We start from the raw sequence: 27486 nt of genomic DNA, 5'->3' as shown, positions 1-27486 counted from the left end.
GTCTAATGGAAGCCTCCCCTGTAAACACAAAGATGTCTCATGCTCAACAAACATCAAGGACATCTGTAGAAAATTGACAAGTGTTGATGACATCTGAGCCCACAAAGCATTGCCTACTCCATCAAACTCCGAAAGAAGCTTGTAGAGCATAGTCCCCACAAGATGAGCCTCTGGAAGGCTAGACTGCATGTATCAAAGCTGGTCCTATACCTGTGTGACATGAAGTAAGAAAGATTGAATAGTATCCTTAGGCTTGAACTTCATCTGCTAGAGTTGTCTATAAAGAGTGACAATACGCATAGGCGAAGAAGCCTCGTACAACATCTGAAGCTTCACCCAAATCATGGGAGAAGTCCTGCAAGTAGTGACTCCTGGAAAAACTTCTTTGGAGACGCAATGAAGAAGGGAAAAATATGCACGGGTATCATCAGTATCCCACATGAGCACATCTTCTCATAGTTGTCCTCATCAAAATCTGCTGGAAGAGGAGTAGGATGAACAAGACACTCACAACCTCCAGATACAACATACCATAACTGCTTCTACATAAACTAAGCTTTCATAATAGCACTCCATGTGAGATAATCAAGACCATGTAATTTGCCATCAATGTGCAAAACTAAGATCCTGAAATCTGATACCATGTCAAAAGTGGATGCAACAATGGAAGCATAAACAAATGCTTTAATAAACTGCTTAACACAAGGATAGAAGAGAAAAACACAAAAGAACACTACAAAGAAGAGAACTCAAAAGAATGCTCAAGAAACGAAATCCATATACCAAACACAATATGACACATACAACAACAAGTCAATGACTTGTAGGCACAAGCACGAGCTCCCTCTCTCCACAAAACTTGTAGGTGATGATGTGAAAGTGTGGAGGGAGCCCCAGAATAAAGAGGACAAAAATATGCCATAAATGGCAACAGGTCGTCCAACATAAAACGCCCAAATGCACATCCTAATGACCATAAGAAAATGCCTTAATAACCTAGCCATGCCTAACATAACACAAACTCACATGTGAGCTGTCTAGACTCTTAACAAGTCCGACATAGCTAGGTATCCATGTGGTCTTTACCTAGGATACTGTGAATATTAAGGACTCTTCTACAAGATCTATTCTTTGGAGAGGTACTCACGAGGATGGGCCTTACAAGCTCACAACCCCTTCTCATGAGCTTGGGCACCTTTGGCATGCCCATTATGGGCACCTCAACTTTGACGCAATACGCAAGGCTTCTAGGAAGAACTTAGTGAAGGGTCTCCCTAATTTCCCTGCTATTCACACTTTATGCCCTAAGCAACCTCATCCACAAGTTGCTTCACGTAGGGCTACTATATCACTAGAGTTGGTTCACACCAACTTATGTGGACCTATGGGCACCGTCTCCCTTGGGAAGGCTTATTGTTTGATGTTGATTGTTGATGATTTCAGCAGATATGTGTGGCCATACTTCTTGGCAATACAAGAGTGAGGTATACTCCAACCTCTGTGAACACAAGGTGCTTACCGAAACACAGACATCTATCAAGGTTCAAGGTATATGAGCTGATCACAGTGGCAAGTTTTCTTCTAATGTTTTTCCTAAGTTTTGCAAAAATCACGGCATTCTGATGGAGTATTTCCATTTGAACTCACCATTAAAGAATGGTGTGCTAGAATGCATCAATCAGACCATGCTTGAGATGGAGCAAAAGATATTGGACCATCAAAGTCTATCTTGCTCCCTTTGGGGCGAGGCAATTGCTTCAAGGGTGCATATCTGCAACAAGTCTCCGACTTCCACATTACAAAACATGACTCCATATGAGGCCGCCTTTGGAAAGAAGCCTTCAATGTTCCTCTTTCACATCTTTGGGTGTGATGCTTACTACAACCCATCGACACGAAAGATTGATGTGAGCCGGGATGTTATCTTTGATATCACCCTTTGATGATCCCATTGATGGTGATTCATGTGCATGTAGTCCTTCGTCATCGACTTATCCCCCCTCCCCACCATCAATTCCACCCCTTCCTTCTCAGTCACCTATTGGCACCCCTTCTTCATCTTGGACTCCTCCTCCTTTTGCTTCTCTTCCACCCTTGATGGCTCCTTCTATTTCTACTTCATCAAGTGTTTCTACTCTTTCCCCACCCCCCTAGGTCTGTTTTGGAGGACTTGAGCTATCTAAGGAGTCTTCTTCTTCTAATAAGGGGGATGTACCTTTACCCAATGACGGGGGGGGGGCGGGGGGGGGGGGGGGGGGGGTGGCGCGCAGCTTTCCCAAAATGCGTGCTTTATAGATACTAGAGGCCTCTCAGTCTCCCTCAAAGCAAGATGAACCTATCACCATTCCTTGGTGGTATTGATAGCTCATAGAGGATGCAAGTGTTCTTCACTTTCCTGCAACTCCTTCAAGTCCATATAGATCAGCCAAGATACGAGCCCAACAGGATACTTCACTCTATGTGAACTATGTCCTCATATCTCAAGTTATTCAAGCAAGAGCCTACTATAGTTGATGAGGCTCTTGCATAGGATATATGGCGTCATGCAATGTAGGAAGATCTTGATTCTATCAAGCGCAATCGGACTTGGGGGTTGGTTATGCATCCATGAAAACGAAAGGTGATTTGTGAGAAGTGGGTCTTTAAGACCAAGTAACTAGCTGATGGATCCTTGGATAAGCACAAAGCTCGGCTTGTTGCCAAGGGATTTGCACAGAGGAAAAGATTGGATTATTCCGAGACTTTCGCACCTATAGCTTAGATGTCGACTATTTGAGCTATCTGGGCTCTTGTAGCCCATCACCACTAGCATGTCTTTCAAATGGACATCACATTTGTCTTTTTGAATGGTGTCCTAGACGAGGAGATTTATGTTTTACAGCCTCCTAGTTTTCTACATAATGGATCTAGGGATCCTTCACTTCTTCCTTGGTCTAGAGATCTATCAAATGGCATAGGGCATCTTCATCTTCCAACACAGATACATCTCCAAGCTTCTTTCGAAGTTTGGTAGGGCGAGTGTTGGTCTATTTCTTGTGCCATGGACCCCAAGTCCAAGCTTGTGGCAACTGGAAAACCCCTACTTGATGCTACCTAGTACAGGTGCTTTGTTGGTTCTTTGGTCTGACCTATATACACTAGGCCGGATATTTCCTTTGTGGTGGCATTGTCGTCTTCTTTCATGAAGACTCCTACTCAAGCTTACTAGCAAGCTGCTTTGCACATGTGATGCTATTTACAAGGGACTCGATCCTACATGATCATGTAAGAAGAGGGGGCCACTCTTTCGGGATGGAGTGACTCAGATCAAGCAGGTGATGTGGAGTCCATACGATTTAGTACAACTTATGCTCTCTCCCTTGGATCGCAAGCTATCTCATGGAGCAATAAGAAGCAACCTATCATAGCCTTATCTTCTATAGAGGCAAAGTACCAAGCACTTTTTACTACAGCTATGAAGACAGTTTGGCTCAATCAGATGTTAGTTGGCTTTCCACACACCGGACCCACACAGTTGTGTATGGATAACCAAAGTACCTTAGCTCTACCAAAGAACCCTATGTTTCATGCTCACACAAAGCACATTGAAGTTCAATATCATTATGTCCACAAATGGATCATGGATTTCGAGTTAGTATTGGTCTACTGTATCACAATGGATACCGTAATGGAAGCATATATGTGTTGAAATAGAGTGCTAAACACAAGACAGAGAGAAAAGAATAACATTGCAAAAGAAGAGAACTCATAACGCTCAAGAAATGGAATCCATATATCAAGACATGAGACAATACAGAATCGATGTGAGTCACTGGTTGTAAAGGCACTAGCACTAGCTAATGCAATAGTATGACCAAGACTATGTGGGTGAATAATCAGGAAATACCAAGCTCCCACTCCTAGGAATATCCAAGTAACAACCTAGATATGTAAAAGCAACTAGCAGTGACTAGACATACAACCAATACTAAAGTTTGTCATAAACATAAGGGAGTCAATAACCAATACATCCCACATGCATAGACATCTTGTTGAGATCTCAAGATCAAGTGCAAAGATGTGTCAAATACACGACTGACTAAGCACAAAGCAATGAAGCTCAATACATAACCAAGAACCATGTATACATTATTGAATCCTACTAACAGAGGTAAGTGCCAATATCCAAAGTATGTAAATCAAATCAGCCCACTAGTAGATGTAACCGCATCCAAAAGCGAGAAGATGACCTGCCCTTTAAAGTCTCAAGAGTCCAAAGCTAATCTATCTATCTGCAAAGGTGTCTTGCCCAACCAAGAATTGTTGGCAGATATGTCTACTCATGTGTGAGTCTATACATGCTAGATTGGGTTGGGCACATGACCAATATTTTAGGCATTTTATTGTGCATTATTTGTGGAATTTTAGGTCATTTTATACCAATCGATAGACATTAGACCATCTGCTATTCATGGCATATTTATTGCCTATATATTCTATCTTCTCCTCATTCAATGTATTCATCACCTAGAGGTCCTATTGGAGAGAGGAGTCAATGCCAGCGCCCACGTAGTGAAGGGGAGAGTGCGCAATGAGAGTGCGAGACAGAAGCGAAAGCAACAATGTTGAGAGTGAGAGAGAGTGAATGCAAAGATAGGTGTACCAGATTGTGATGGTACACAAAGAATAAAAGAATGTATTTATATGTTGGGTACAATAAGGGTGTGTTCACACCCGTATATCTTTATACACAGAGACGAAGGAACTTTACACCCAACAACCTCCCACTTAAAGGCCCGAAGTGGTACCTTTAAGCTAACCAACTCCCACTAAACAGATGCAATGCTCATGTTGAGGCTTTGCAAGACTCTTAGTGAGAATATCTACAGGGTTATCTTGGGTTTTGACCTTAGTCAATGTGACTAGACCATCATCCAAGACCTGTCGAATAAAGTGGTACCTAACATCTATGTGTTTGGTACGTGCATGGAACATGGCATTCTTAGCCAAACATACTGCACTCTGGCTATCACAACCAAGCACTAGAGTACGTGAAGAAAGACCAAAATCCTTGACCAAACGGCCAAGCCAAATAGCTTCCTTAGAAGCTTCTGTGGGTGGCTGAAATATATTCAGCCTTCGTAGTACTCAATGCCACAATGTTCTGCAACCTTGAACACCAAAAGATAGCCCCACCAGCCAATGTAAAGACATATCCACTAGTAGATTTCCTAGTGTCAAGATCTCCTGCCATATCCAAATCACAAAATCCCTACAACTCTAGTGTACCCTTTCCATAACATACACACTTTTCATGTGTACCTTTTAAGTATCTGAAGATACATTTCATTGCTTCCCAATGTGGCTTGTCAAGGTTAAACGTGAATCTACTAACAACTTCCACTGCATGAGCAATGTCAGGGTGAGTTGCAGCCATGGCATACATCAAAGATCCACAAGCTGATGCATAAGGTATGCCCTTCATAGCACTAGCAACTGTATCATCCTTTGGGGAATCAGCTTTGCCAAGCTTTGTATATAGCAGTAAAGGCACACCAAGAGGCTTAGCATCAGCCATATTAAACCTATCAAGTACTTTGCTAATGCACTTATCCTGTGAGAGAAACAACAAGTGTTGCCCTCTATCTCTTTTAATGCACATGCCCAAAATGTGTTCAATCGCCCCCACATCTTTCATTAAGAAGGCTGAACTCAACTGCCTTTTAAGAGCATTCAAAGTACTCTCATGCTTTCCTGCAGTCAGTATGTCATCCACATATAAGACTAGCATAATAAGGCTACCATCATCAACCTTTTTAGTGTATAAGCAGTGATTTGCATGATTGCGTTTAAATCCATGGTTAAGCATGAAGGTATCAAACTTTTTGTACCGCTATCTAGGGGCTTGTTTCAGCCCATATAAGCTGCGTTTCAGCTTACAAACCAAATGCTCTTTGCCCGGGATTTCAAAACCTTCGGGTTGTTTCATGTACAGCTCTTCATCCAGGTCACCATGAAGAAAAGCAGTCTTCACATCCATCTGATCCAACTCTAAATCCAAGGATGCAATGAGAGCAAACAAAACATGGAGCATAGTCATCTTCACCACTGGTGAAAAGACCTCCTAGAAGTCTATGCCTTCCTTCTGTGTATAGCCCTTAGCAACCAACCGTGCCTTGTACTTAGGCTTCCCATCAATCCATTTCACCTTGTAAACCCATTTGTTAGGGATAGCTTTTCTATCCTCGAGCAAAGGTACAAGCTCCCATGTGTTATCTGCATACGGAGACTTCATCTCTTCTTGCATAGCAAGCTCCCACTTTCTCTTGTTTTCACATGACTGTGCCTCTCTAAATGTCAGAGGCTCACCCTCATCAGTCAAAAAAATGCAGTGAAAATGATCTGTATTGTTAGGCAATGGATCTACATCCTCAGGTATGTGCACATCATTACCTGGTGGCTGGTTTTCAGCATTTCCTTGCTGCTGTAACCTGTTTTCAGCAGGTTCTTCTTGCTGTCCTATTCCATCCTGCGCATCTATTTGCTGTCCATTATCTTCTGGCTGTAGCACAATAGGTTGTTGCTCATTTTCAGCATCCAAAGGAACAAAATCTTCAGCTAATGGCTGCTGAATGGCTGGCTGTTCATGCTGAAATTTGACCTTCTTTTTGTCAAGGTCACCATGTGTAGCATTTTTCAGCAACTTTGACTCATTCAATACTACATCTTGGCTGCGTACTATCTTCCTGCCCTGAGGAAGCCAAACTCTATAACCCATCTCTCCCTCATCTCCATAACCCATGAAGATGCCCTAGATGGATTTCATGTCTAGTTTGGTCCTTTGATCTACAGGTACATGCACAAAGGCATCACAACCAAAGACACGCAAATGGTCATATGAAGCAAATTTGCCAGACCAAACCTTTTCAGGAATGCCATTTTTCAATGCACGATTGGGAGAGTGATTGCATACATGAACTGAGTTTTAAAAGCCTCTCCCCAAAATTGCTGTGGAAGATGACCTGTGGACAGCATGCATCTAACTCTCTCACAAAGTGTGCGATTATATCTTTCAGCCACGCCATTTGATGCAGGATTCTAAGGGGCTGTTAACTCCCTCTTAATACCATGCATCTCACAAAACTTTTTAAACTCATTAGAGACATACTCACCCCCATTATCCGTTCTTATAGCTTTCAACTTAAGTCCTTTCTGTGTGGTAACAAAAGCATGAAACCTTTTAAAAGCATCCAACACTTCCTTTTTGCTATTTAACACATACACCTATGACTTTCTCAACCTGACCTAGTGCCCTGACTCATGCTTTGGGCTGCATGCAAGGACTGATCAGTCCACCCTTGTATTCAACATTCATTTCAAATTCAGTGCAGATTTCTCTTCTCTTCATGCTATCTTTCTCTTCTCCTTCTCTCCGTGTTCGTGCTCCTCTTCTGTTGCACACTCACATATCTATCCACTACCCATCCATGCTGCCCTCCTATCTAGTGTTTGCCCACCTACCCACACTCGTCTGCTTGCCCGAAGGCCGCTTGCTTTGCCTATTGCCCATCAAGGAGGTGTCACCTTTGATAGAATACAATCAAAAATAGATTTTCTATACTAAGGATTGATGATACCCTTTGATTGGTTAGAAGGAAGAGCAACCTCAGCAAAATAGGTCTTAAAAGTGGGTATCATTAAAATACATGTAAGGCCTGGTGCATAGGACTGCTTTCAAGACCAATTTTAAATATATGTATTCTTGGTCATGCCATTTGGACTTGCACCTGTAACATTTGATCACATGAGTCATTCATGAAAGTGTCAGAGTGCAGCGGTGCGGAAGCGTAGGACTGAGAGAGAGAGAACGCAGAGAAAGAAGAGAGAGAAAGAGACAGTGGACGATGAAGATCTGCTGTATAAAGAATGCTGAATACAAAGATATGCAGATATATACACGGGCGCAGTGCGCTGGACTGCGTGTCTCCACCTCGACGATGCAACCTGCTATCCACCTCGAAGTCGGCTGCAGTCTGCACTGTCTGCTGTCTGCTGTCTGAAATCTGCGAACAGAGACGGAATCTGCGCGTGTCACCGGTCTGTAATCTGCGAGCAGAGAAGTGTACCAGACTGCTGAGAATGTCGGGTATAAATAGCCGAAAAACGGGGGAAAATAGGGCGCCAGAAATAGCCAGGCGGTTTAATGCAGCAGACTGGCTGCTGCAGGTCGGACTGCCACGTGGCAGTCCGACTGCACCAAGCTGAAACCTCTTGCCTGGCTGTGATCTCTCTAACACCCCCTCTCAGAGCCTGGGCGGGGCAGAAGCCTGAGGGATCTGGAATGTCTCCGAAGTAGAGCCTGAGGTAGCGCCTTCGTAAACAAATCCGCAAGATTGTCCTCCGTCTTGCAGTACTCCACAAGGATGGTCTCATCCAGAAGCTTTTCTCGGATGAAGTGGTACTGGATCTCTATGTGCTTCGTCCGGGCATGAAAAACAGGGTTCCTTGCCAAGGCAATGCAACTCTCATTGTCACATCGCAGCAATGTAGGACGAGTCTGGGGACACCCAAGCTCCGCCAATAATCTCCGAAGCCACACAACCTCGCAGGTGGTGGAAGACGCGGCCCGATACTTCGCCTCAGTAGACAAAAGGGCTACCGTGGGCTGCTTCTTGCTACTCCATGAAATAACACCTGCACCCAAAGTAAAACAGTAACCTATAGTAGACCGCCTGTGGTCCACATCACCGGCCCAATCCGAGTCGCTCCAACCTGCAAGTACAAGATCTGACCCATCTGTCCCTGCGGGGTAATGAATCCCTAAATCAGACGTCCCCCTCAAATACTGAAGTATCCTCTGAGCAGCCTGCCAATGCACCGTCTTAGGTTCACTCATGAACCTTGCCAAGAGCCCAACAGCAAAACATAGATCAACCCTGGTGTTGAGAAGCCAAATCAAAGATTCAATCAACTGTCGATAGCGGGACGCATCCGCCAAAGGAGAAGCTGAATGGGAAGTGGCCTTCCAATTCGGATCCATAGGAGTAGATAGGGCCCGACAATCCTCCATCTCAAAAGACACCAAGAGCTCCTGTACATATCTCTGTTGAGAGATAAAGATCCCCCTCTGAGACTGATAAATCTCATGGCCTAAAAAGAAATGGAGTAGACCCAAGTCCGTCATCTCGAACGTCCGATGTAAAGCTAACTTCGTCTCCTGGACCTGCTGTGCATCATCACCTGTGACAATCAAATCATCAACATATAAGACAAACAACACACAACCATCCTCGGAAGTGTGAACATACAGCTGCGGATCGGCCTTGGACCGCCGATATCCCAATGTAGATTGGAAGAACGAATCAATCTTCTCATTCCATGCACGCGGAGCCTGCTTGAGGCCATACAAGGCCTTCTTCAACCTGTAGACTTTCCCATCTGAAGATCCAAAGCCAGGAGGCTGCTCAACATAGATCTCCTCCTGCAAATCACCATTGAGGAAGGCCGACTTCACATCCAACTGAAAAACAGGCCATCTCCTATGACCAGCCAAAGCAAGAACAGCTCTAGTGGTCGCCATACGAGCTGTGGGGGCAAAAGTATCATGACAGTCAATCCCTAGGCGCTGTGCAAAACCTTTAGCAACAAGGCGAGCCTTGTGCTTATCCAAAGTACCATCGCTGAGGTATTTGGTCTTGAAGACCCACTTGACTCCAATCACCTTCTTCTTTGGGGGGCGAGGCACGAGTGACCAAGTGCCATTCCTCTCAATAGCCTCCAACTCGGCTTCCATAGCTTTCTTCCATGGTGTGGACTGTAAAGCCTCCTTCACGGAGGTGGGCTCCCGATCCTGCATAACACAGGTCATCAAACAATAGTTGGAGCAAACAAGCTCCGTAGAATGTGCCTGGTGCCTCCGTGACCGCCGCGGACCATCCTGCAATCCCCACTCCTCAGAAACCCCCTCGATTCCTGAAGCACGGAGTGTGTCACGGGCCCAGCGAGGAGGAGGCCGAACCTCCCCTCGTCTTTCTCCATCAGCAAAAGACTCTGGAATATCCACCGACGGAAACTCCTCAGAGGTGTCCGGTGGAACAGTAGACTCTGTGTCAGAAACAGAATCATGATCAAAAGGCACGGGCTCCAGTGGAACTGTCGAAGGAGCCCAACTCTCCCCTGGATCTCCAAGAACGGGATGCTCCTCACCCGTTGAAGTAGCCGGAACCTCCACAAACCGCACATCACGGCTACTGTACACATCCCACTTGACGGGATCATACAGTTGGTAGCCTTGGGACTGGGAGCTATAGCCAACAAATACCTGTTTTCGGGAAGCTGCTTCAAATTTATCACGGTGAGCCTTGGGGATGTGAACATAGGCATCACACCCAAAGACCCGAAAGTAAGAAACATCTGGCTTCGTCCCAAAATAAGCCTCAAATGGGGTCATCCCTTCCGCGGCCGAAGTAGGGGATCGATTAAGGATGTGGACTGCAGTAGCCACAGCCTCGGCCCACAGAACCTGAGGGGTCTGTCGGTGCTCCATCATGGTACGCACCATCTCGATCACACTGCGGTTCTTTCGTTCAAGAATACCATTTTCTTGAGGAGTATTGGTATTGGCAAACTCTTGGTGAATTCCTCTATTTGCACAAAACCGAGCAAATTCATTAGAAACAAATTCACCTCCCTTGTCGGATCGCAAGGTCTTCAACTTCCGGCCTGATCGGTTCTCCTCAAAGAGAAGCCAATCCTTGAAGTGCGAGAAAGCTTCTGACTTTAGTGCCAAAAAATAGGCCCATGTCATCCTGCTGTAGTCATCCACGATCAGCATGAAGTACGAGCTCCCACGCAAGGACTCGTTCCTCATAGGGCCACATAGATCCGTAGATACTAGCTCCATCGGTGAAGTAGACCGCCGCGAAGCTGTGTGGGGAATGGCATCTCTATGCTGCTTCCCCCGAATGCAGGAGACACATGGCTGCTGGCTCACCGCTATATCCGGCAACCCTCGAACAAGCTGTCCACGTGACGCCCTCCGAAGATAGTCATAGTTCAGGTGACCAAACCGAGCATGCCATAACTCTGACTGTGACTGAGAGGTAAGAAGAAGAGTAGAGAGGGCGGTGAAAGACTTTAGTTTGTAAATGCCGTTCTCCTCATATCCGGATGAGAGAACCTTCCTCGATCCACGATCAAGGACTCGCACCGTAGTACTATCAAACTCCACCAGAAGACCAAGGGAGCAAATCTTATGAACTGAAAGGAGATGGTACCCTAATCCTAGTACATGCAAAACCTCTGAGGTATGGGTACCACCTCGTCCATCCGGAATAAGCTACATCTTACCCCGACCTGCAACAGAAACTGAAGAGCTGTCTCCAATGAGAATCTGCCCACGCGAGGGTCGCAACTGGGCAACACCATCTGATGAAGGAGTCATGTGCCGTGAGGCACCACTATCAACAATCCACTCTCGAGCTTGGGAAGCCGTCATCGCAGCATCAGAAGCATTCGGTGAAGCGTCCTCAATGACAGCTAGATGAAGAAATGCAGCTGATGAGGGTGCAGCCACCGCTCCAGAATCCTTGGTGCCCTTCTTCTTGGTGTCCTTCGTGTCTTTGTTAGGGCAATCCTTCTTTCAATGGCCAGTCTTTCCACAAATATGGCATGTGGAGTCTTTGCCCTTGTCCTTCTTGGACTTGTTATCCCCCTTCTTCTTCTTTTGGTCCTTCCCCTTCTTCTAAGAGGCTTGACCTGTCAGCGCCTCCGACTTGGAAGCATTTTGTCCCTTTAACTGTTCCTCTTGGTCCAAGACCATAGGAACCAACTCTTCCCACCGAAGAGTAGACTCTCGCCCCGAAGCAATAAGGGCAGAGTAAAATGAACCGAATCGTGGCGGCAACTGGGACAATAGTGTGATCGCCATGTCTTCGGAGGAAATCGGCTTCCCCGCATTCTGAACCTGCATCTGTAGCTGCCTTAGCTTGTTAATGTGCTCCCGTAGCGAAGAAGACTTATTTACGGACAAGGTCCGCATCTGTACCTCCAAAGAAACCCGCTTCATTAGGGTCATCCGATTGTAGATCTAATCAAGCTCCAGCCATATCTCCCGAGCCACCGTCAAGTGCTCGATGTGAGCGATCACGGCTGTAGTGCATAATAGAAAGAGAAAGGATCGAATCCTGGCATTCAGTTTGTCCCAATGAGACTGGGCCTTGGCCAACTCCGCACGAGCATCGGAAGAGAGTTGGACTCATCTCTTACCGAGGGCCGGTCAATCTCCTCCTGTACCAACTCCGCCAAATCATAGGACTCAAGAATGGCCAACATCATGACGCGCCAAACGCGGTAGTTGTCGCCGTTGAGCTTCTGATCTGTAGGAAGAGCCGGTAAGACAAGCACCTTCCGGTCCATAATCGCCTGGAACTCCAAGTCAATCTCTGTAGACATCTTCACCTGCAATGCCTTCACAAACGCAAAAGCAGCCCCCTCTGACTGGGAAAACTCAGCCTGCTAAGACTCTTCCACGTCCTGATCCTTCTTCTCCCGCCGGAGGCGATGAAAAAGTAAAACCTGCACTTGTAGGCTGAAAACTCAAACTTCCTCCGCGTCAAACAGCAGTAAACAGCAGCAAATCCACCACCTGTACTCCTTTCCTGTGCGCCCACACTCGTTTCAGCCTTGTTCCAAGGCGCAGCCCTCCTGTCTGCCCTTAAACGCAAAAAACGCAAATTTGTGTCGCGATGGAAACTCCTCTTCAGGTTGATTCTGCACTCAGTCAGCCCTCAAACACTGCTCTGATACCATGTCAGAGTGCAGCGGTGCGGAAGCGTAGGACTGAGAGAGAGAGAACGCAGAGAAAGAAGAGAGAGAAAGAGACAGTGGACGATGAAGATCTGCTGTATAAAGAATGCTGAATACAAAGATATGAAGATATATACACGGGCGCAATGCGCTGGACTGCGTGTCTCCACCTCGACGATGCAACCTGCTGTCCACCTCGAAGTCCGCTGCAGTCTGCACTGTCTGCTGTCTGAAATCTGCGAACAGAGACGGAATCTGTGCGTGTCACCGGTCTGTAATCTGCGAGCAGAGAAGTGTACCAGACTGCTGAGAATGTCGGGTATAAATAGCCGAAAAATGGGGGAAAATAGGGCACCAGAAATAGCCAGGCGGCTGCAACTGGCTGCTGCAGGTCGGACTGCCACGTGGCAGTCCGACTGTGCAGTCCGACTGCATGCAGTCCGACTGCATGCAGTCCGACTGCACCAGGCTGAACCTCCTGCCTGGCTGTGATCTCTCTAACAGAAAGATCAAGTTTTTCAAACCTACACGCCTTTCATTGGTACATTCTTTGATGACACCGTAATCCACTCCAAAAATGGGGCAATAAATTGAATGCATTCGACTACTCCATTGAAGGAACTTACAAAACAAGATCTAGTTATTACTAGGAAAGAGTGGAAGCAATATGCAACTTTCTAAGGCCGTGGTCGTACTACAAGGGATTCATGTGACACTGATGAAATTGCTTTACCTCTTCATGCATTATAGAAGAAGGGAGTCCTATTCAAATGGGTAGATAGGGAAATTGCAGCAGTCAATAAGATGAAAGAAAAGCTCACTTCGGATCCAGTGTTAATCTTGTCACATCTTCGAAAAGCTTTCATTGTTCAGTGTGATGCACGTAGAACAGCATTGGTGCGAATTCTAATGCAGCTAAGCCATGTTGTGGCATCTAAGGGTAGAATTTTACAAGGTGCAGAGAAAACTTTGCAGGTTGGTGAGGAAAATTTGATTGCTATAAGGTGGGACTATTTGGATTGTTATAACCTCTAGAATGCATGCTAGGGGCTGGTTCTGTTGCCCAAACTAATCGTCAAACTTTGGATATTTTCCATCTCTCCCTCCCCCCACCCCCACCCCCCCAAAAAAAGAAGGGAAGCTGGAACTCTCTTCTACATTGTTAATCATTCCCCTCCCCCTTTTTTTCAAAGAAGAAAATCTATCCTCCACAACCCCACCCTCCCTCCACTGAAAAAAAAGAGCTCAAGTACAAACCTTACCCCTTAAGAGCTGTTTTATACTTAGCCCTCACTTAAGTACAAAACTTGGCCTGCAAGAACAGTATATAAGAGCTTCTAGAACTGTTTTATGAATGAGGACTATGAAGACATCAAAAGAAGGAAGGGTCGGTATTGGAAGCAAAGTTAAAAAGATATTAGCACAATGTTTTGCAGTTGTTAGTTAGAATTCTTTGCCTCAGTGACTAATTGAACAAAACGATTGGGATGGCATTCTTGTTCATGTCATTGCAAACAAACAAAATGTGAATAAAAATGTGAGAGAGAAGAAGCGGTATACTTGCAGACAATCCAGGGGGGGTATCAGGAAGCACCGAAGGACGTTCAATGAGCTTCAAAGCAACCCTTGTAAGATAACGAGCGAAATTCCCTGCAGTGTCACTTCCTTTTCCTCCAGATGCATTCCCCTGAAAATATGTGTATATCACTCTAGTTTTAGCTTTAGCTTTATGAGGTGCCAAACTCATGTAGAGGCTTGATTATTTTCAAATTTCATGTGAATTGCAATCTCACTTACACAAAAATACCTTCACAATCCCTAGTACATACTCATATGAGCCCTTCATACAAAAGCCTACAGTAATAGCACGGGACCCCAGGAGAAGGTAAGAAATAGGGCCAAAACTAGACCACTACACTCACTTGTAGATAGCGTAGGTACACCCCAGCTGAAATGGCTGCCAACCGGAACAATGACAGTGCTACATAGAATGTCCATGTTTCAGCCGGCCAAGGGACTCCCTGTAACCATAAACATAACAGGTTTAAAAACTCTTCTGGCCAAGAAACTCCATGTAATCATACATATAAAGGGTTTACAACAGTGTAGAAGCCAATTGCAAGCATGTCAATCTGTAAGAGCGTTATGCACTCACTGCAGCAATACAATATTCTGCAAGGTAGCTTTCTTGAGAAGGAATTCCTGCCGGAACATCTTTATCAAACCCATAAAAAGAAGGCCCTGGACTCTCACGATTGTTAACAAAATATGGCTGCAAGAATGATCACACAATGCTCCATTGGTTACAAAGTGACAAGTAGCATAATTTACAGCACGCATAGAGCAGGAACTCACCATGCAGCTGTAAGCAACATCAGACATCTGGTTTCCCAACGTTGACAGCTCCCAATCTAATATAGCTATCACTCGGACCTAAAAAACAGCAATGTGAATTGAAAGCATTTTGACTAGGAGAATGCGTCATGGATGCTATTTGTCTTTTAAAAACTTTAATCACAGTTTATATCACGTGTCAAAACAGCAATAGAAAACAGTCAGTGAAGGAAAGAAAGGTGAATAGCTTATGAAAAATGGGGAGAGCTCTCCATTGCTCATAAAGCCAGCTTGCACCTCAGCATTCATTAATTGTAGACCTATAATGCCAACCTATATAAATTTGCTGCTTGTAAATCTGTCCCAAACATTTAGCCTCTCTAATACCAGGATGTTAAAACACTGATTAAGCTTCAGGGAGACCTTCCTTACAATGATCACACAAAGCATAACTGATGGATAGCTAAGCCTGCCTCTACCTCAGTTGGGTGGAACACAATATTATCTATCCGAAAATCTCCATGAACAAGCCCTGTCCTTGACCCTTTTTGGGAATCTTCAGCTGGAATATGGTCCCTCAACCAAGCAATCAGGTGTAGCATTTCCGGATCAGGATCAGGTTTCCCTTCCCCTGTTGATGCTAAATATTGTTTGGCCCACCTCTCAACCTTTGAAGTTGCCAAAACAAGCAGAACAGCAATCAGATTCGATACTGCCAGTTCACAGACCACATAAAGTTCAGAAGAAAAGTCTTAACTGCTAAGTACCTGCCTTCTGCAGTAATTCTCTCTTCTTCCATAAGTCTCCAAGCCAATAACATCAACATCTGCTCTGTGGATAGATGCAAGTGTTTCAGCTATAGCAGAATATACGGCAGAACGATCTTCAGGCTTCAGCTCCTGTAGGTTTCCATTGAAAGAGGTTAAAACAAAAACCAGCTCCTCGTTTCATACCTCAAGGTTGGATTCTTTAAATCCACCTATATCCTCATCACAAAAAATTGACATGAGAATAGTTCTGGTATCCTATACTGCTCATGTTCAATTTAGACATAAACAATGAGACCTTCATGGAGCACAAGGAATACAGCAGCATACTTTCAATCCTGGATCAGTGAATATGCGCCCTTTCACATACTCCATCACATAGAATGGTGTACCAATAATTCTGGGATCATTACACATACAGTACACCTTGGGCACCGGAACATCAGTTTTTGTACCCAATGCAGAAAGCACCTGCAAGAAGCAAAAACAATGTCAATAGTCAGTAAATCCTTTGAATCTGTATTAAGGAATACCAGCACCAGAACAAGCCAGAAACATCGATAATTTTGCAGTACCTGATACTCTCTTTCTATGGCATGGGCAGATTGCAAAAGCTTTCCTGGAGGTTTTTTCCGCAGTACATATCGACTATTTGAACCATAATATTCCACCTCAAGGAGGTAGGTTGGATTTGATTGCCCATGTCCAAACTGCATAAATAAGGCAAGGGTCCGTAACTTTCCTTGTCAAGAGTTGAAAACTGCACGGTCAAAACTAGTGCACCCATTCCAACTTAGAAAGTGCATGAGTTAGACATGCATCAATCCATTTATGTGAGTTTGGAAAACACATGCATCCATGAAGTGAACCAACATTTGGATGGTCGGTGTGCTTTCACAACCATTAACATTCGTTTTCAATGTATGGTAAGGTTGAGGTTTGTTTTTTAATCAGCTCAATGTCACAATGGTCCTGCTGCAGCCTTTCCAATTCATTTGTACTAGGTATGCATTTTCAAGTTTTATTCTTGAACTCAATGACCATCCAACCAGTTCAGTTTAGGCTACAGGATTTGAGGCCGGCAATCAGCACTTGGTCAATTGCAATGTAATAGCTTCTAGCGAGAAGCAATGAAGTTGCAACTTTTTCTTCCATTTTTTCACTAGCTTTCGAAAAGTGGTTTTTGCTAAGAGAGCCAGCTATCGAGCCAATGTTTCAATATGTATTTTTCACAGGTGCTATACTAGATCTTTTGGACACACATATGCTCTAATGGAAGACAGCCAATCCAGTGGTATTTGCAGACTTCTGCTGCTGCAATGGTTGCATGAATTTTCCATGCTGTTGATTTAGATATGGACGTGATAGTGTTTTACCACTGTTTCTAGTGTTTTTTCTTTTCTTTTCTTCTTCTTTCTTTTCTTTTCTTTTCTTTTGAATATATTGCACTGTGTAGTGGATTCTCGTTGTAAGTGCATGACTTGATAAGACAATGGACAATGGTTATATCCGGGGGGGGGGGGGGGGCGGGGGGCTGTCCCGCTGCTTTGCGCACCTGAAAGACTTTGATCGTCGCAGGCGGTGGAGGGAATCCATCGACGGTCTTCTGCAAGTAGTCGAGCAGGGCCTCCTCATTGAGGCGATGAGCAGCTCGGACATCGTTCAGGAGGGGAGGAAACCCGGGTTCCGCCATGAATGAGAGAGAGAGAGAGAGAGAGAGAGAGAGAGAGCAATACAAAAAAGCTGAAGGGGCTGGGGGGAACGCGCAGCTGTACCTCGTTCTGTTTTATATTTTCTAAGAAGTGCCGCAGTGCCACCGACGGGAAAACAAAAGAATCTCCCAATCGGGCTGATCCCTCGGGGGCCGGTGTCCTAATTTTACCGGGGCTTTTTGGTCGAAAAAAGCTCACGAGCATCACCGCAAAGAATCACAATCGCATTCGCCCCCTGCGACCTCGTCATCCTGATTCCTAGGTTTTCCCTCGACTAAGACCTTCCTCTCTCTAAGGTAAAGGGCCCAATAAAGTACCACCCTCCAAAAGGAAAACCCACCCCACCCCAATTGAGTGACAATTTTATAAGAAATATGTGGTTTTTTTAATCGCTTTATAATATAATATGAATTTTTTAAAATTTCAAATGAGCTTAACTTAAGTCAAATAATTGAGCTATGTAAATTTTTTTATATTTTAGATTTTGTAAAACCTTAAAGTAATGCATCCTCGAGTGTCGCTCTATTGGCCTCTCACTATCCATCTTTTATGAACTTTTCATTTGTAACTAAGACTACTTGATAAAAATATCAAAATGTCCTAATATTTTTTCTTTGAGCTCTATATAATATAAATAGTTTGACCATTAAAAAACATTTATGCAACTCACTTGGAAAAAAAGATTATAATGGAGGATTGTTAGATGATAATCTATTGGCCCCTTTACCCTATTAGGGCATTAGAGCTCTTGTCAACATTAGCATTCTTGCGATTGGTCTTATCCATGAGCATGCCACTCTCAATCTGATGCTATTTACTTATGGCATTGTGAAATGCATCTTGACTCTCAAGCAACGTGACATTCAAGAACATAGCCTTTATTGAATCCTAGAACATGAACTCTTGAGTTGCCAACTAACTAAAAATAATGTGAAACTCAATTAGGTAACTAGACACGAAAGTATCTTCTTTCATCCCCAAATCAATGACTCGCAACACTCTTTTTCTCATAGAGATCTCCACCTTCTATATCTTTGGCATTGAAATGTACATTCTTTGATAACGTAAGCATAACTGTAAACTCGACAAGCTCATTTAGCTCCAATGATCATTTACATCCACAATTTCAGGACCTATACCTTTAAGGCAAATGGGTTGTATATGCTTATTCTACACTGAGACGTAGCAATTTTGCTCTTTCTAGTGTGCCAATTTTGTCCCATCAAGCTTATTGATGTTAAAAAGTCGTTCTCTAATAACGAAGCCACATTCACGCTTCACTAAAGTTTACTAAAATCCAGCACAATGTAAGAAAACTACTTGCTTGGCATGGTTCCAATTGAATTTTTGCAGTACTCAACATGTAAACCAATGTCAAAATAACCATAAAAGAACAATTAAGTGAGCTAGAATATCTATACCACTATCTACCCATCGTCTCTACATTAGAGCATCAATGTATTGCATAAAATGAATAAGAACTTGTAGTTTAATGCATCAATGTATGTTGAAAAAATGACATGGATAGAGCATGGTTTAGCTCAATACATCAGTTTCTCAACTTAGTACGTTGTATGTATACAGGCACAATATATAGCAATCGGGGGTATAGCATAGGTAGAGTAGACGAACAACTCAATACATTAGTTGTCCACTAGCAATATGCAATTCAAATACTACAAGCAAGCAAAATGGTAATGCTCACATTAGTACAATGTCTAGCTCCATGCATACCAATGTGTTCCTTCAATTGACAACAAGCTCACATTGAATGCATGACTCCCAATAAATCACTATTCTACTAATTCATGCAATGCTAGCTTTCATAGCTCAATTGCTATAAGAAACCTTGAGATACATTTTACTCGTATCTCAAGAAACCATAAAGAGTGCTCAAAACACGCTATCTCTCTTTACTTCCCTACATAGTATGCCTTTTATTGCAAAATGTAGTGCTCACTTCGAGTGAAATAGCCTTTCACAACATAGCTTACTATGCCAAAAGGATAGAACCTTGGCCCACATCTTACATTGCTCACTTCAATCAAGATAGCCTACTGTGCCAAAAGCATAGAACATTGGCCTATGTATTGCAACTATGCATAATAGTATTGATTAGTCTCTAACTCCTATAGTAAGGTCAAGCCTATACTGCTATTACTACTACTCGAGTTGATGTTGCCAATCAATATAACCTATGTTGCACTAAGTGTAAGGCCTATCTTGCATCCTTTAAGTGCATCAATGAGAGTAGCTACTCTATTGCACACCATGCTCCAATCTCTCAGTCAAAGGGTGCCTTAAACTAGTAGCAACCGTCCTCAATATGCTCACTATCCCACATATCAATACTACATATTACTCTACATAATAGTACTTTTAAACACTAAGTAGGATTTTTCGAGCAAACTATAAAGGTTTGTGGTTAATTGTATCTGAATAAATCTAATGAAGAAAAGAAAATTTGTTCAAAACAAGTAGCATTTGGGTTAGCTAAGGAAAGATTTACCTTAAGATTATGCCTATATTGAGTTAGAATCATCCTAATCAAGTAAGGTGAGCCATCACTAAACAAACTCATTTTAATGTTTACCCGTACAATCTAATACAAAAGTGTGTCCCAAGAAAAGACTAAGAGTGTGTATGTTATAGATACTCTACAAAGATTATCATATAAGTATACAATTTTTAAATTGAAGTTAAAATATTTAAACAAGAGGAAGACAACAAGATTTCATATACTAATAGTAAGGGTTAATAGACCCCGTACAAAATTGTAGTTAATGCAACTAATACCCCTTTTTCATTACAAAAATGGTTAAACCCACATACAGAACTAGAAAAACGAGCTTCAATATAAAAATTTATTACTACAAATGAGAGTTGATAAAGTGACAAAAATACATGAGCTGCCAATTAACAATTGAGAGGCCAAGCATAGATGATTATGCTTAATGATGCACATGAAGTGAGACTTTAAAAGAAAAAAAAATTCAAGCACATACCTAAGCAAGGCATTTTTAGAATGACTAATAAAAAGATCCACTTTTGTGAAGAGATTAATATTCGCATTACTATAGCTTTATTATCTTAGTCAAACTTTGTAAGGCTTTGAAAAAAAACCCTTTTTAACCATTCTCTCTTACAATCAATGTGATAGGTGGGAAGGAGGAAATGTAGGAGAGAATATAGGATAGAGTATAAGAGAGAATGTATGAAAGAATAGAGGAGAGAATAAGTATTTAAAGAGTTCAACTAAGGTAGGTGAAGAAAAAGAGCCAACTAATAATGATGGAATCTCTCTCTCTCTCTCTCTCTCTCTCTCTCTCTCTCTCTCTCTCTCTCTCTCTCTCTCTCTCTCTCTCTCTCTCTCTCTCTCTCTCTCTCCATGTGGTAGGTGAGACAAAAGAGGAGAGAGTGGTTGAAGAGGATAAAGAGGATTAGGGATGAATATTAGTGCCTAATAACAACATAGTGGTGAACTAATGATGAAAAAAGTGTGGAAGATCTAGTTCCAAGGATGTTGCTCGCTCTAATACCATGTTGAATTTTGGCACCAATAATGTTCATGAGCTTGAGACCTTGGCTATTGAGGATGGTACCTCAAGGTTCTCATGATGTTTGTTTATGGATGAGAATGTGTGTAGATGAAAAGAGAGAGCAAGATGGACACAAGCTAGATGCAAAAGAGAATCATATTCTTGGTGATCAAGAGTGTAGATGTTAAAATGTGAAAGAGCATCTTGTATAGGCCAATGAAGCCCTCATGGGCTAAGTACAACTCCCCTTATTTTCACCGAGCAGAGGAGGATTCCTATGAGCCTTGTTGAAGAGTGATATTTCAATAGATCATCCACTATTTTCTTGGCTCCTAATCTTCGTATGATCAAGTGCTACATTTTCAAGCTTCATTATGGCACTCTTCTAGAAGGAAATGATCATCTATTTCACTATTTTATTGGCATTCTTATTCCCCAAAATCCTAAATTACAAAAATGGAGAGCCATGGATGCTTCAAGAAAGCTTCAAGATTATATTTATGAAGGCTTTATATTATGATCCATGGCTTCTCTATAGTGGATATTCATCAATATTTCTCAAAGAATCAAAGGATTGAAGTTTTATTATCCAAGTTTAATACTTAAAGCTAGAATTAGGGGATTTTATCATCTCAGGCCTTTCTTTTATTATTGAAGTGCTCTTATTCATGGTGAATTATTTGAAGATCAAGAGAAAGTGGTTTAAGAAGTCTCAAGCTTATTGCAGCAACCTATGGGAGCATTTTTGCATTCAATCTTCAACTAACTTCGATATACAAGATATTCTTCATGAATTTCTTTTAGACATCTCTTGATTCCTTCTATTGGACCATTTCCAATAGTTGCAAAGAGATTTAGAGTTATCATCGAGTCATTATTGAGTCTTTCTTTTCATGACATTGGATGTATAGAATCAATCAAACATCATCAAGGGATTCATTCCAGCAAGAACTCTTAAATTCTCCATTCTAATCTTTCAAAAACTCTATCCAATAGATCATCAATGCTTTGGATTCCATCTAACCCAACATCTAGTATCTTTCTATTGATCGATTCAATCATAAAGAGGGTAATTGTATGACGAGTGAGTCTAGAGAAATGCATTGAGGTAACACCTATCAATCTCAAGTCCCTTTCATTCCTTTCCAATTTGAAAAAGCTTCTCCTTTCCAATCTGGAAAGGCACTTTCCTTTGAGTTCATTCTTATATTCTTAGCATCTAGCATTATTGTGATGCAATGACCATCATACCCATACATAAAAAAGGTGGATGTTGGGGGAGGCAATGAGACAAAATAGAGGCCACCTCCCTCACTATCAAATATTCTGAAATGATGCACCAACCAACCCATAGAGGTACCTTGCCCACCCCTCCACTAACTAGGGGAGAGGATGTTTAGTAGTTGTTGAAACATGTATCTTGAGTAGTGTTGACCTGACCCCTTAGGATTGATGCACTAAACTAGTCATTTGAGTCTACCTCACAACAAAAAGTATAACCTTGATCCAATGGGATCAACCTAAGGGATCTATGACCTAGCAGTCTCTATCAGCATTCTAGCACCCTACCAGAAAGATCGCATTGTACTCAATCAAGGTTGAGAGGGGACTAATCACCATACTTGGTTCAAAAAGAGTGAGAGATGAGGGGAAGTTGGGCTCAACCCCTTTGCCCATAATGCATAATCTCATCTATGGCCCACTAAAAAAGGTTTAGTTGGGATCTATAAACACTAGTCCTAGGAAGTTATGGTCCAACTCTATTCCTATATCATTATTCGAAAAGCATTCACGAATAATTGGATCCACCATTCGTTGATGAAGAGTGTCATTGTGGCGACTGTCCACTCACTTTCCATGCACACATTCTATATGCTTAGTTGTTTAATTAGGCTGTATCACACTATGAGTCATATAAAAACAACTTCCTTATTTAATCCCATTACATAGTGTTCGTTTCACACCTTTTATGACAACACAAAAGCAATGAAATAATATTTTCCAAATAGTGTTAACAACAATTTCCACAAACTAGTCTCTATCCACCAAGACTAACAAGATACTACAACTTTATCATGGATATACCTCCTTTCTCAAATATCCCGACCTTGATCCAGGTCTTATACACTGTATGGACCCTCTCTTCTAATTGGAGTCCCTCTAGTGCCCATCATTATGCACCATGCTTGCCAAGGAGTTTTGTCCCAATCAAAGAATCCACAACGAGTATTACGTAAGTGACTAGAGCCCCATTGGTTCAGTTGTTTCCATAAGGGTGAACCTTCCTCGCACATTCTCCAGCCACTAAATGTAATCACCATATGAAGAGTTATGTTGGACAAAAAAATTTAACACTCTTTGGCAAGATGGTGAACTTCTTTGGGCTACTAATAATCTAAGAGTAAGAGAGGGCATTGGCAAGCTCAATATCAAGAAGATGGTGTATTTTAGTGATATGAATATCATTTATAGGGTTAGATTTATGGCCTCTTCAAGCTTCTATTTTTGGGATAATGACACATAAGGTGCTACATGTTTTCTATAGTGGAAGACAAAGCCAAGCTAGAAAAAAATAAGGCTAAAAAGGGGGGGGGGGGGGGGAGGAAGCAAGGGGAGAATGTGATTTTTGGTAGAGACCAAGGCTATTAAGGGGAATTGGTTGTGGTTTGGGAGGCCCAAATTGCATATAGTGGTGGTCATCATGGTGAATCTTTTGGGATCTCCTTATCAATGGATAAATGAGTGTAACAACATGATGAAGAAATGTTTGTGATCAAGAGGTAGCTATCAAATTGCAGTATCATAATCATGAAGAGTTATTATAAACTTGTGAATCATCAATATCATTAGAAGACTACATCAATGTTTCTAGGTTGATATCAAGAGTTTGATTATGGCAAAAAGGCTAAAGGAGATTATTGTCATCACATGATGGATCACATCATGAAGTAGCACAATATTCTTCATAGGTTGTTTTTTATATTCCATGGTAGATAGAGCACCCTATTCGCTCTCAATGATTATAACAGTGGTGGTTGTTGATTGATATTTTATGTAGCAAAGTAGTAGCTTGGCAATTGGAGGACAACTACATAGTGAAGTGAGAAGGAGCCATTGTGTTAAATGTGCCATTGAGATTAAAAAATGAGGATGGCCAACTTTGGCCTAGAAAAGAGTGTGCGGTTGATTGCTAGTGAAGGATTGATTGGGTGATTAGTATAGGTAGGATTATTTTGGTTAGGGAGGACAAGTAGTTCTAGTCTAAAACAAGGCCAACAAGCTATTGCTTATGAGGTAGAGAACATTCAACACAACATGAAGAAGATTGTAGAGGCAAGGAAGCCTTATGGGGTCTAGAGATATTTGAAGGTGGAGGATATACTTTGTTTGGTAGCAATATATTTGTTAACTATATTGGTTACGTGATAGCATATGTTAGGCTTGAATGATAAATCAATGAGGGAATAGGATCACATTCACTATTAGGTGCTTCTACTCGTATCATATAACTTATATGAGAAGTAATCGATTGAAAACTTCTTTTGAGAGTTCTTCATCATTTGCAATTTTTTGATTACATTTGTATGTTGATCATCTAGATTGGAAGAATTTCAATGAAATTGGAGAAAGAAATGAGTTGAAGACACTTATGTACATCGTGATAAACTAAGCATCGAGATTTTACTCTTGAATTTATCAAATTCTTGGTATTGGCATATCAGGTATTTTATTAATTATTGGGTTTAGGGTTCAAGTTTCATGATAAAAATATGTAACTTGAATCAATGGAAATATATGGGCTTTGAATATTGCTTTCAGATTATAAGTATGTTCATCTTTTTCTTCTCTTTCTACACTTCTTGAACTCTCATATAGCTAGAGGCCTAGCATCTACTCAACTATAGTCGCACAAAAATTCCATTGACAAATTTTTGGTGAACCTAACATGAAATCGGATGGGGTGGGGGTTTGGACACGTGATTCCAATTGGCTAAACATGTGGTTTGTAAGGGGAATGCGATGCAAATGTTTCAAGCATTTGCAATGTATATACAACAATAGCAAGTCACATTAAGACTAAAGACAATAGTGATACAAAGGTGCTTTAGTCAATCATAAGTGAATTGGATCAATTTGATGGATGGGAAAGCTCTAAACATCTCAGAATCTATGACAAGGAGATACAACTACATGGCGTTCTAAAGAAGATCAAGTGATAGTTTATTTTGAATTGATTTTGTGGTAAGTGAAATTAAGATGCGTGTTTGAGACATATGGTTAAACGTGGCACAACCTAGAAAAACCTCATGAAAGATATTAAATAAGAGTATAACATTATATTAGAGAATTCAGGAATCTCCCAATTTCCACTCTCAAATTAGAAATAAATATTTGACCATGTGACTAAATCTTAATCTTTTTTTTGAAGATGGAACTTGATACTATCATCTATATAGTATCTAAAAAAAGTTTCACCTTCAAGGAAGGAGGTAACAATTGGACCATGTGACCAAATATTGACCATCTTATAAATTCCCAAAGTATATGAAAATTCACAAACTCCCTAATATATTGTTGTGTTCTATGAAGGATCTAGAGAAAAATGATGATCTAGAGAAAGTCAATATGAGGTCTTATGAACTAGTGTTAGCAAAACTATTAGAAGAGCTACACAAGCAAACAAACTTAAAGAAAAAGGGCGATCCATAGTGCTAGAACCTTCTTTGGATTGTGTTCAAAACATTGAAGATACAAAGGACTTGTTTGATGTGTTGTCTAATGTTATAGATGTGTTATCTACATATGTTTTAGCTAAGGATGTTGATGATATATTGACTAGGGATGCTAATACGATATCGGATATATTGTCTATTGCTATACATGTGTTATCTATAGATGTTTTGATTGAGGTTGCTTGTGATACATGGATTTAGAGTATTGATGTGTGTTGTCCTAGGTTAGGGTTATGATATCCAACAAGGGAATATTAGAGGATGGAGGAGTTTGGGATGGGCTAGAGTATCCCTTTAGTCTTAGTTGGAGACTGATTAAATAAATTAAATAAATATTAACTTGGCACAATATGAAAAATTTTGTTTTCAATTGCTTTCATGTGATGCTTAAAGGTGTTCAATGAACTTTGTGTAATGGGCTAATTAATGAATTGTTTTTATATGTTCTCATAGTCCTGCTAGGGCCTAATTAAATAATCATACATGCCATGTATACTGGATCCAGATGTGGATATTGGTCATGATGACACTACCTTACCAACAAGTGGACCCAATTAGTCATCAAGTGCTTTTGTAATGAAGAAAGTAGAAATAGAGCTAAATGATCACTACCTAGGATCAAGGTCTTAGATCTCAACTAAGCACCAAAGTCAAGATTATGCCTTATGGGTAGAGAGATCCAACTTAGCTCCCCCTCATCTCTCACTTTCTTTGAAGCAAGTGTGGTGATTAGTCTACTCTCGACCACATTCAATTGCAAAGTGGCCTTTTTAGGTAGCTACTAGGTGGATGCTAGAGACTGTTAGGCCAAAGGTCCCTCAAGTTGATCCTAGTTGGTCGAGCCCAAGATGCTCTATTGCAAGGTAGACTTGGAAGTCACTTGAACAACTAAGTGCTCTATTGCAAGGTAGACTTGGAAGTTACTTGAACAGCTAAGTGTAAGAATCCTACTCCTCCATAGGTACATGGGTCAACTAGAGTGAGTATTCTTTATAGAGGTTAAGATATGATGGTTAAATAATTCGCCATTATGAATATATGGTAAATGTTGTGAAATCAATTGATTCCAATTGTTGTTATAAAGTTTTGGTCATGTACAGTGGGAGAAATCTACGAATGACAAAATGACTATGTTAAATGTAAATTAGAGTTGAGATTTGGTGCCATTTCTTGAGAGAAAAAAAGATATAGGTTCCAAATGGGTTTACAAGCTAAAATATAATGTAGCTGGAAGTGTGAGCAAGTATAAAGCAAGGATTTTGCCAAAGATGTTATAGATAGATTTATGAGGTTGATTGTGAGGAGATGTTTGCTTTAGCGACAAAGATGGCAATTATAAGAGTTGTCATTATAGTGGATATAGAAAAAGATTGGATGCTACATCAAACGAGTGTAAGTAATGCATTCTTGCATGGTAAGTTCCAAGAAGTGTATGTGAGCAACCATAAGGTTATGAGAGTTTATATTACCTTACTTATGTGCATAAGGTTGAAACCAAGAGCATGGCATGACAAGATATCATATTTTATTATCTTACCTATGTTGGTTTTTATTTGGAAAATGTTGATCACTTGCTTTACATGTGGTAGAGTGGTATGGGCATTGTTGTAATTAC

The 27486-nt window shown here is 41.6% G+C and overlaps 1 protein-coding gene across 1 annotated transcript in view; it reads right to left on the bottom strand.

The window, feature by feature from the left end:
- Positions 1–17823, bottom strand: part of IBR3 (acyl-CoA dehydrogenase-like protein) — a 47383-nt gene extending 29560 nt beyond the window's left edge. Inside the window, exons 1-9 of the mRNA XM_087684276.1 lie at positions 17443–17823; positions 16463–16597; positions 16218–16358; positions 15888–16019; positions 15600–15788; positions 15142–15219; positions 14942–15058; positions 14709–14807; positions 14347–14473 (exon numbers count right to left, since the gene is read on the bottom strand). Of these exons, the coding sequence (XP_087540402.1) occupies positions 14347–14473; positions 14709–14807; positions 14942–15058; positions 15142–15219; positions 15600–15788; positions 15888–16019; positions 16218–16358; positions 16463–16597; positions 17443–17580 (1156 nt within the window). The 5' untranslated portion in view covers positions 17581–17823. The remainder of the gene's footprint in view (positions 1–14346; positions 14474–14708; positions 14808–14941; positions 15059–15141; positions 15220–15599; positions 15789–15887; positions 16020–16217; positions 16359–16462; positions 16598–17442) is intronic.
- Positions 17824–27486: the final 9663 nt, after the last annotated feature.

The sequence above is a fragment of the Lygodium microphyllum genome, chromosome 9 (genome assembly GCF_053477565.2).
Source record: "Lygodium microphyllum isolate KBCC chromosome 9, Lygodium_microphyllum_v1.1.10, whole genome shotgun sequence".
Classification (NCBI taxonomy): domain Eukaryota; kingdom Viridiplantae; phylum Streptophyta; class Polypodiopsida; order Schizaeales; family Lygodiaceae; genus Lygodium; species Lygodium microphyllum.
The sequence above is the reverse complement of the archived record's forward strand: the minus strand, read 5'-3'. Positions and strand labels throughout refer to the sequence as shown.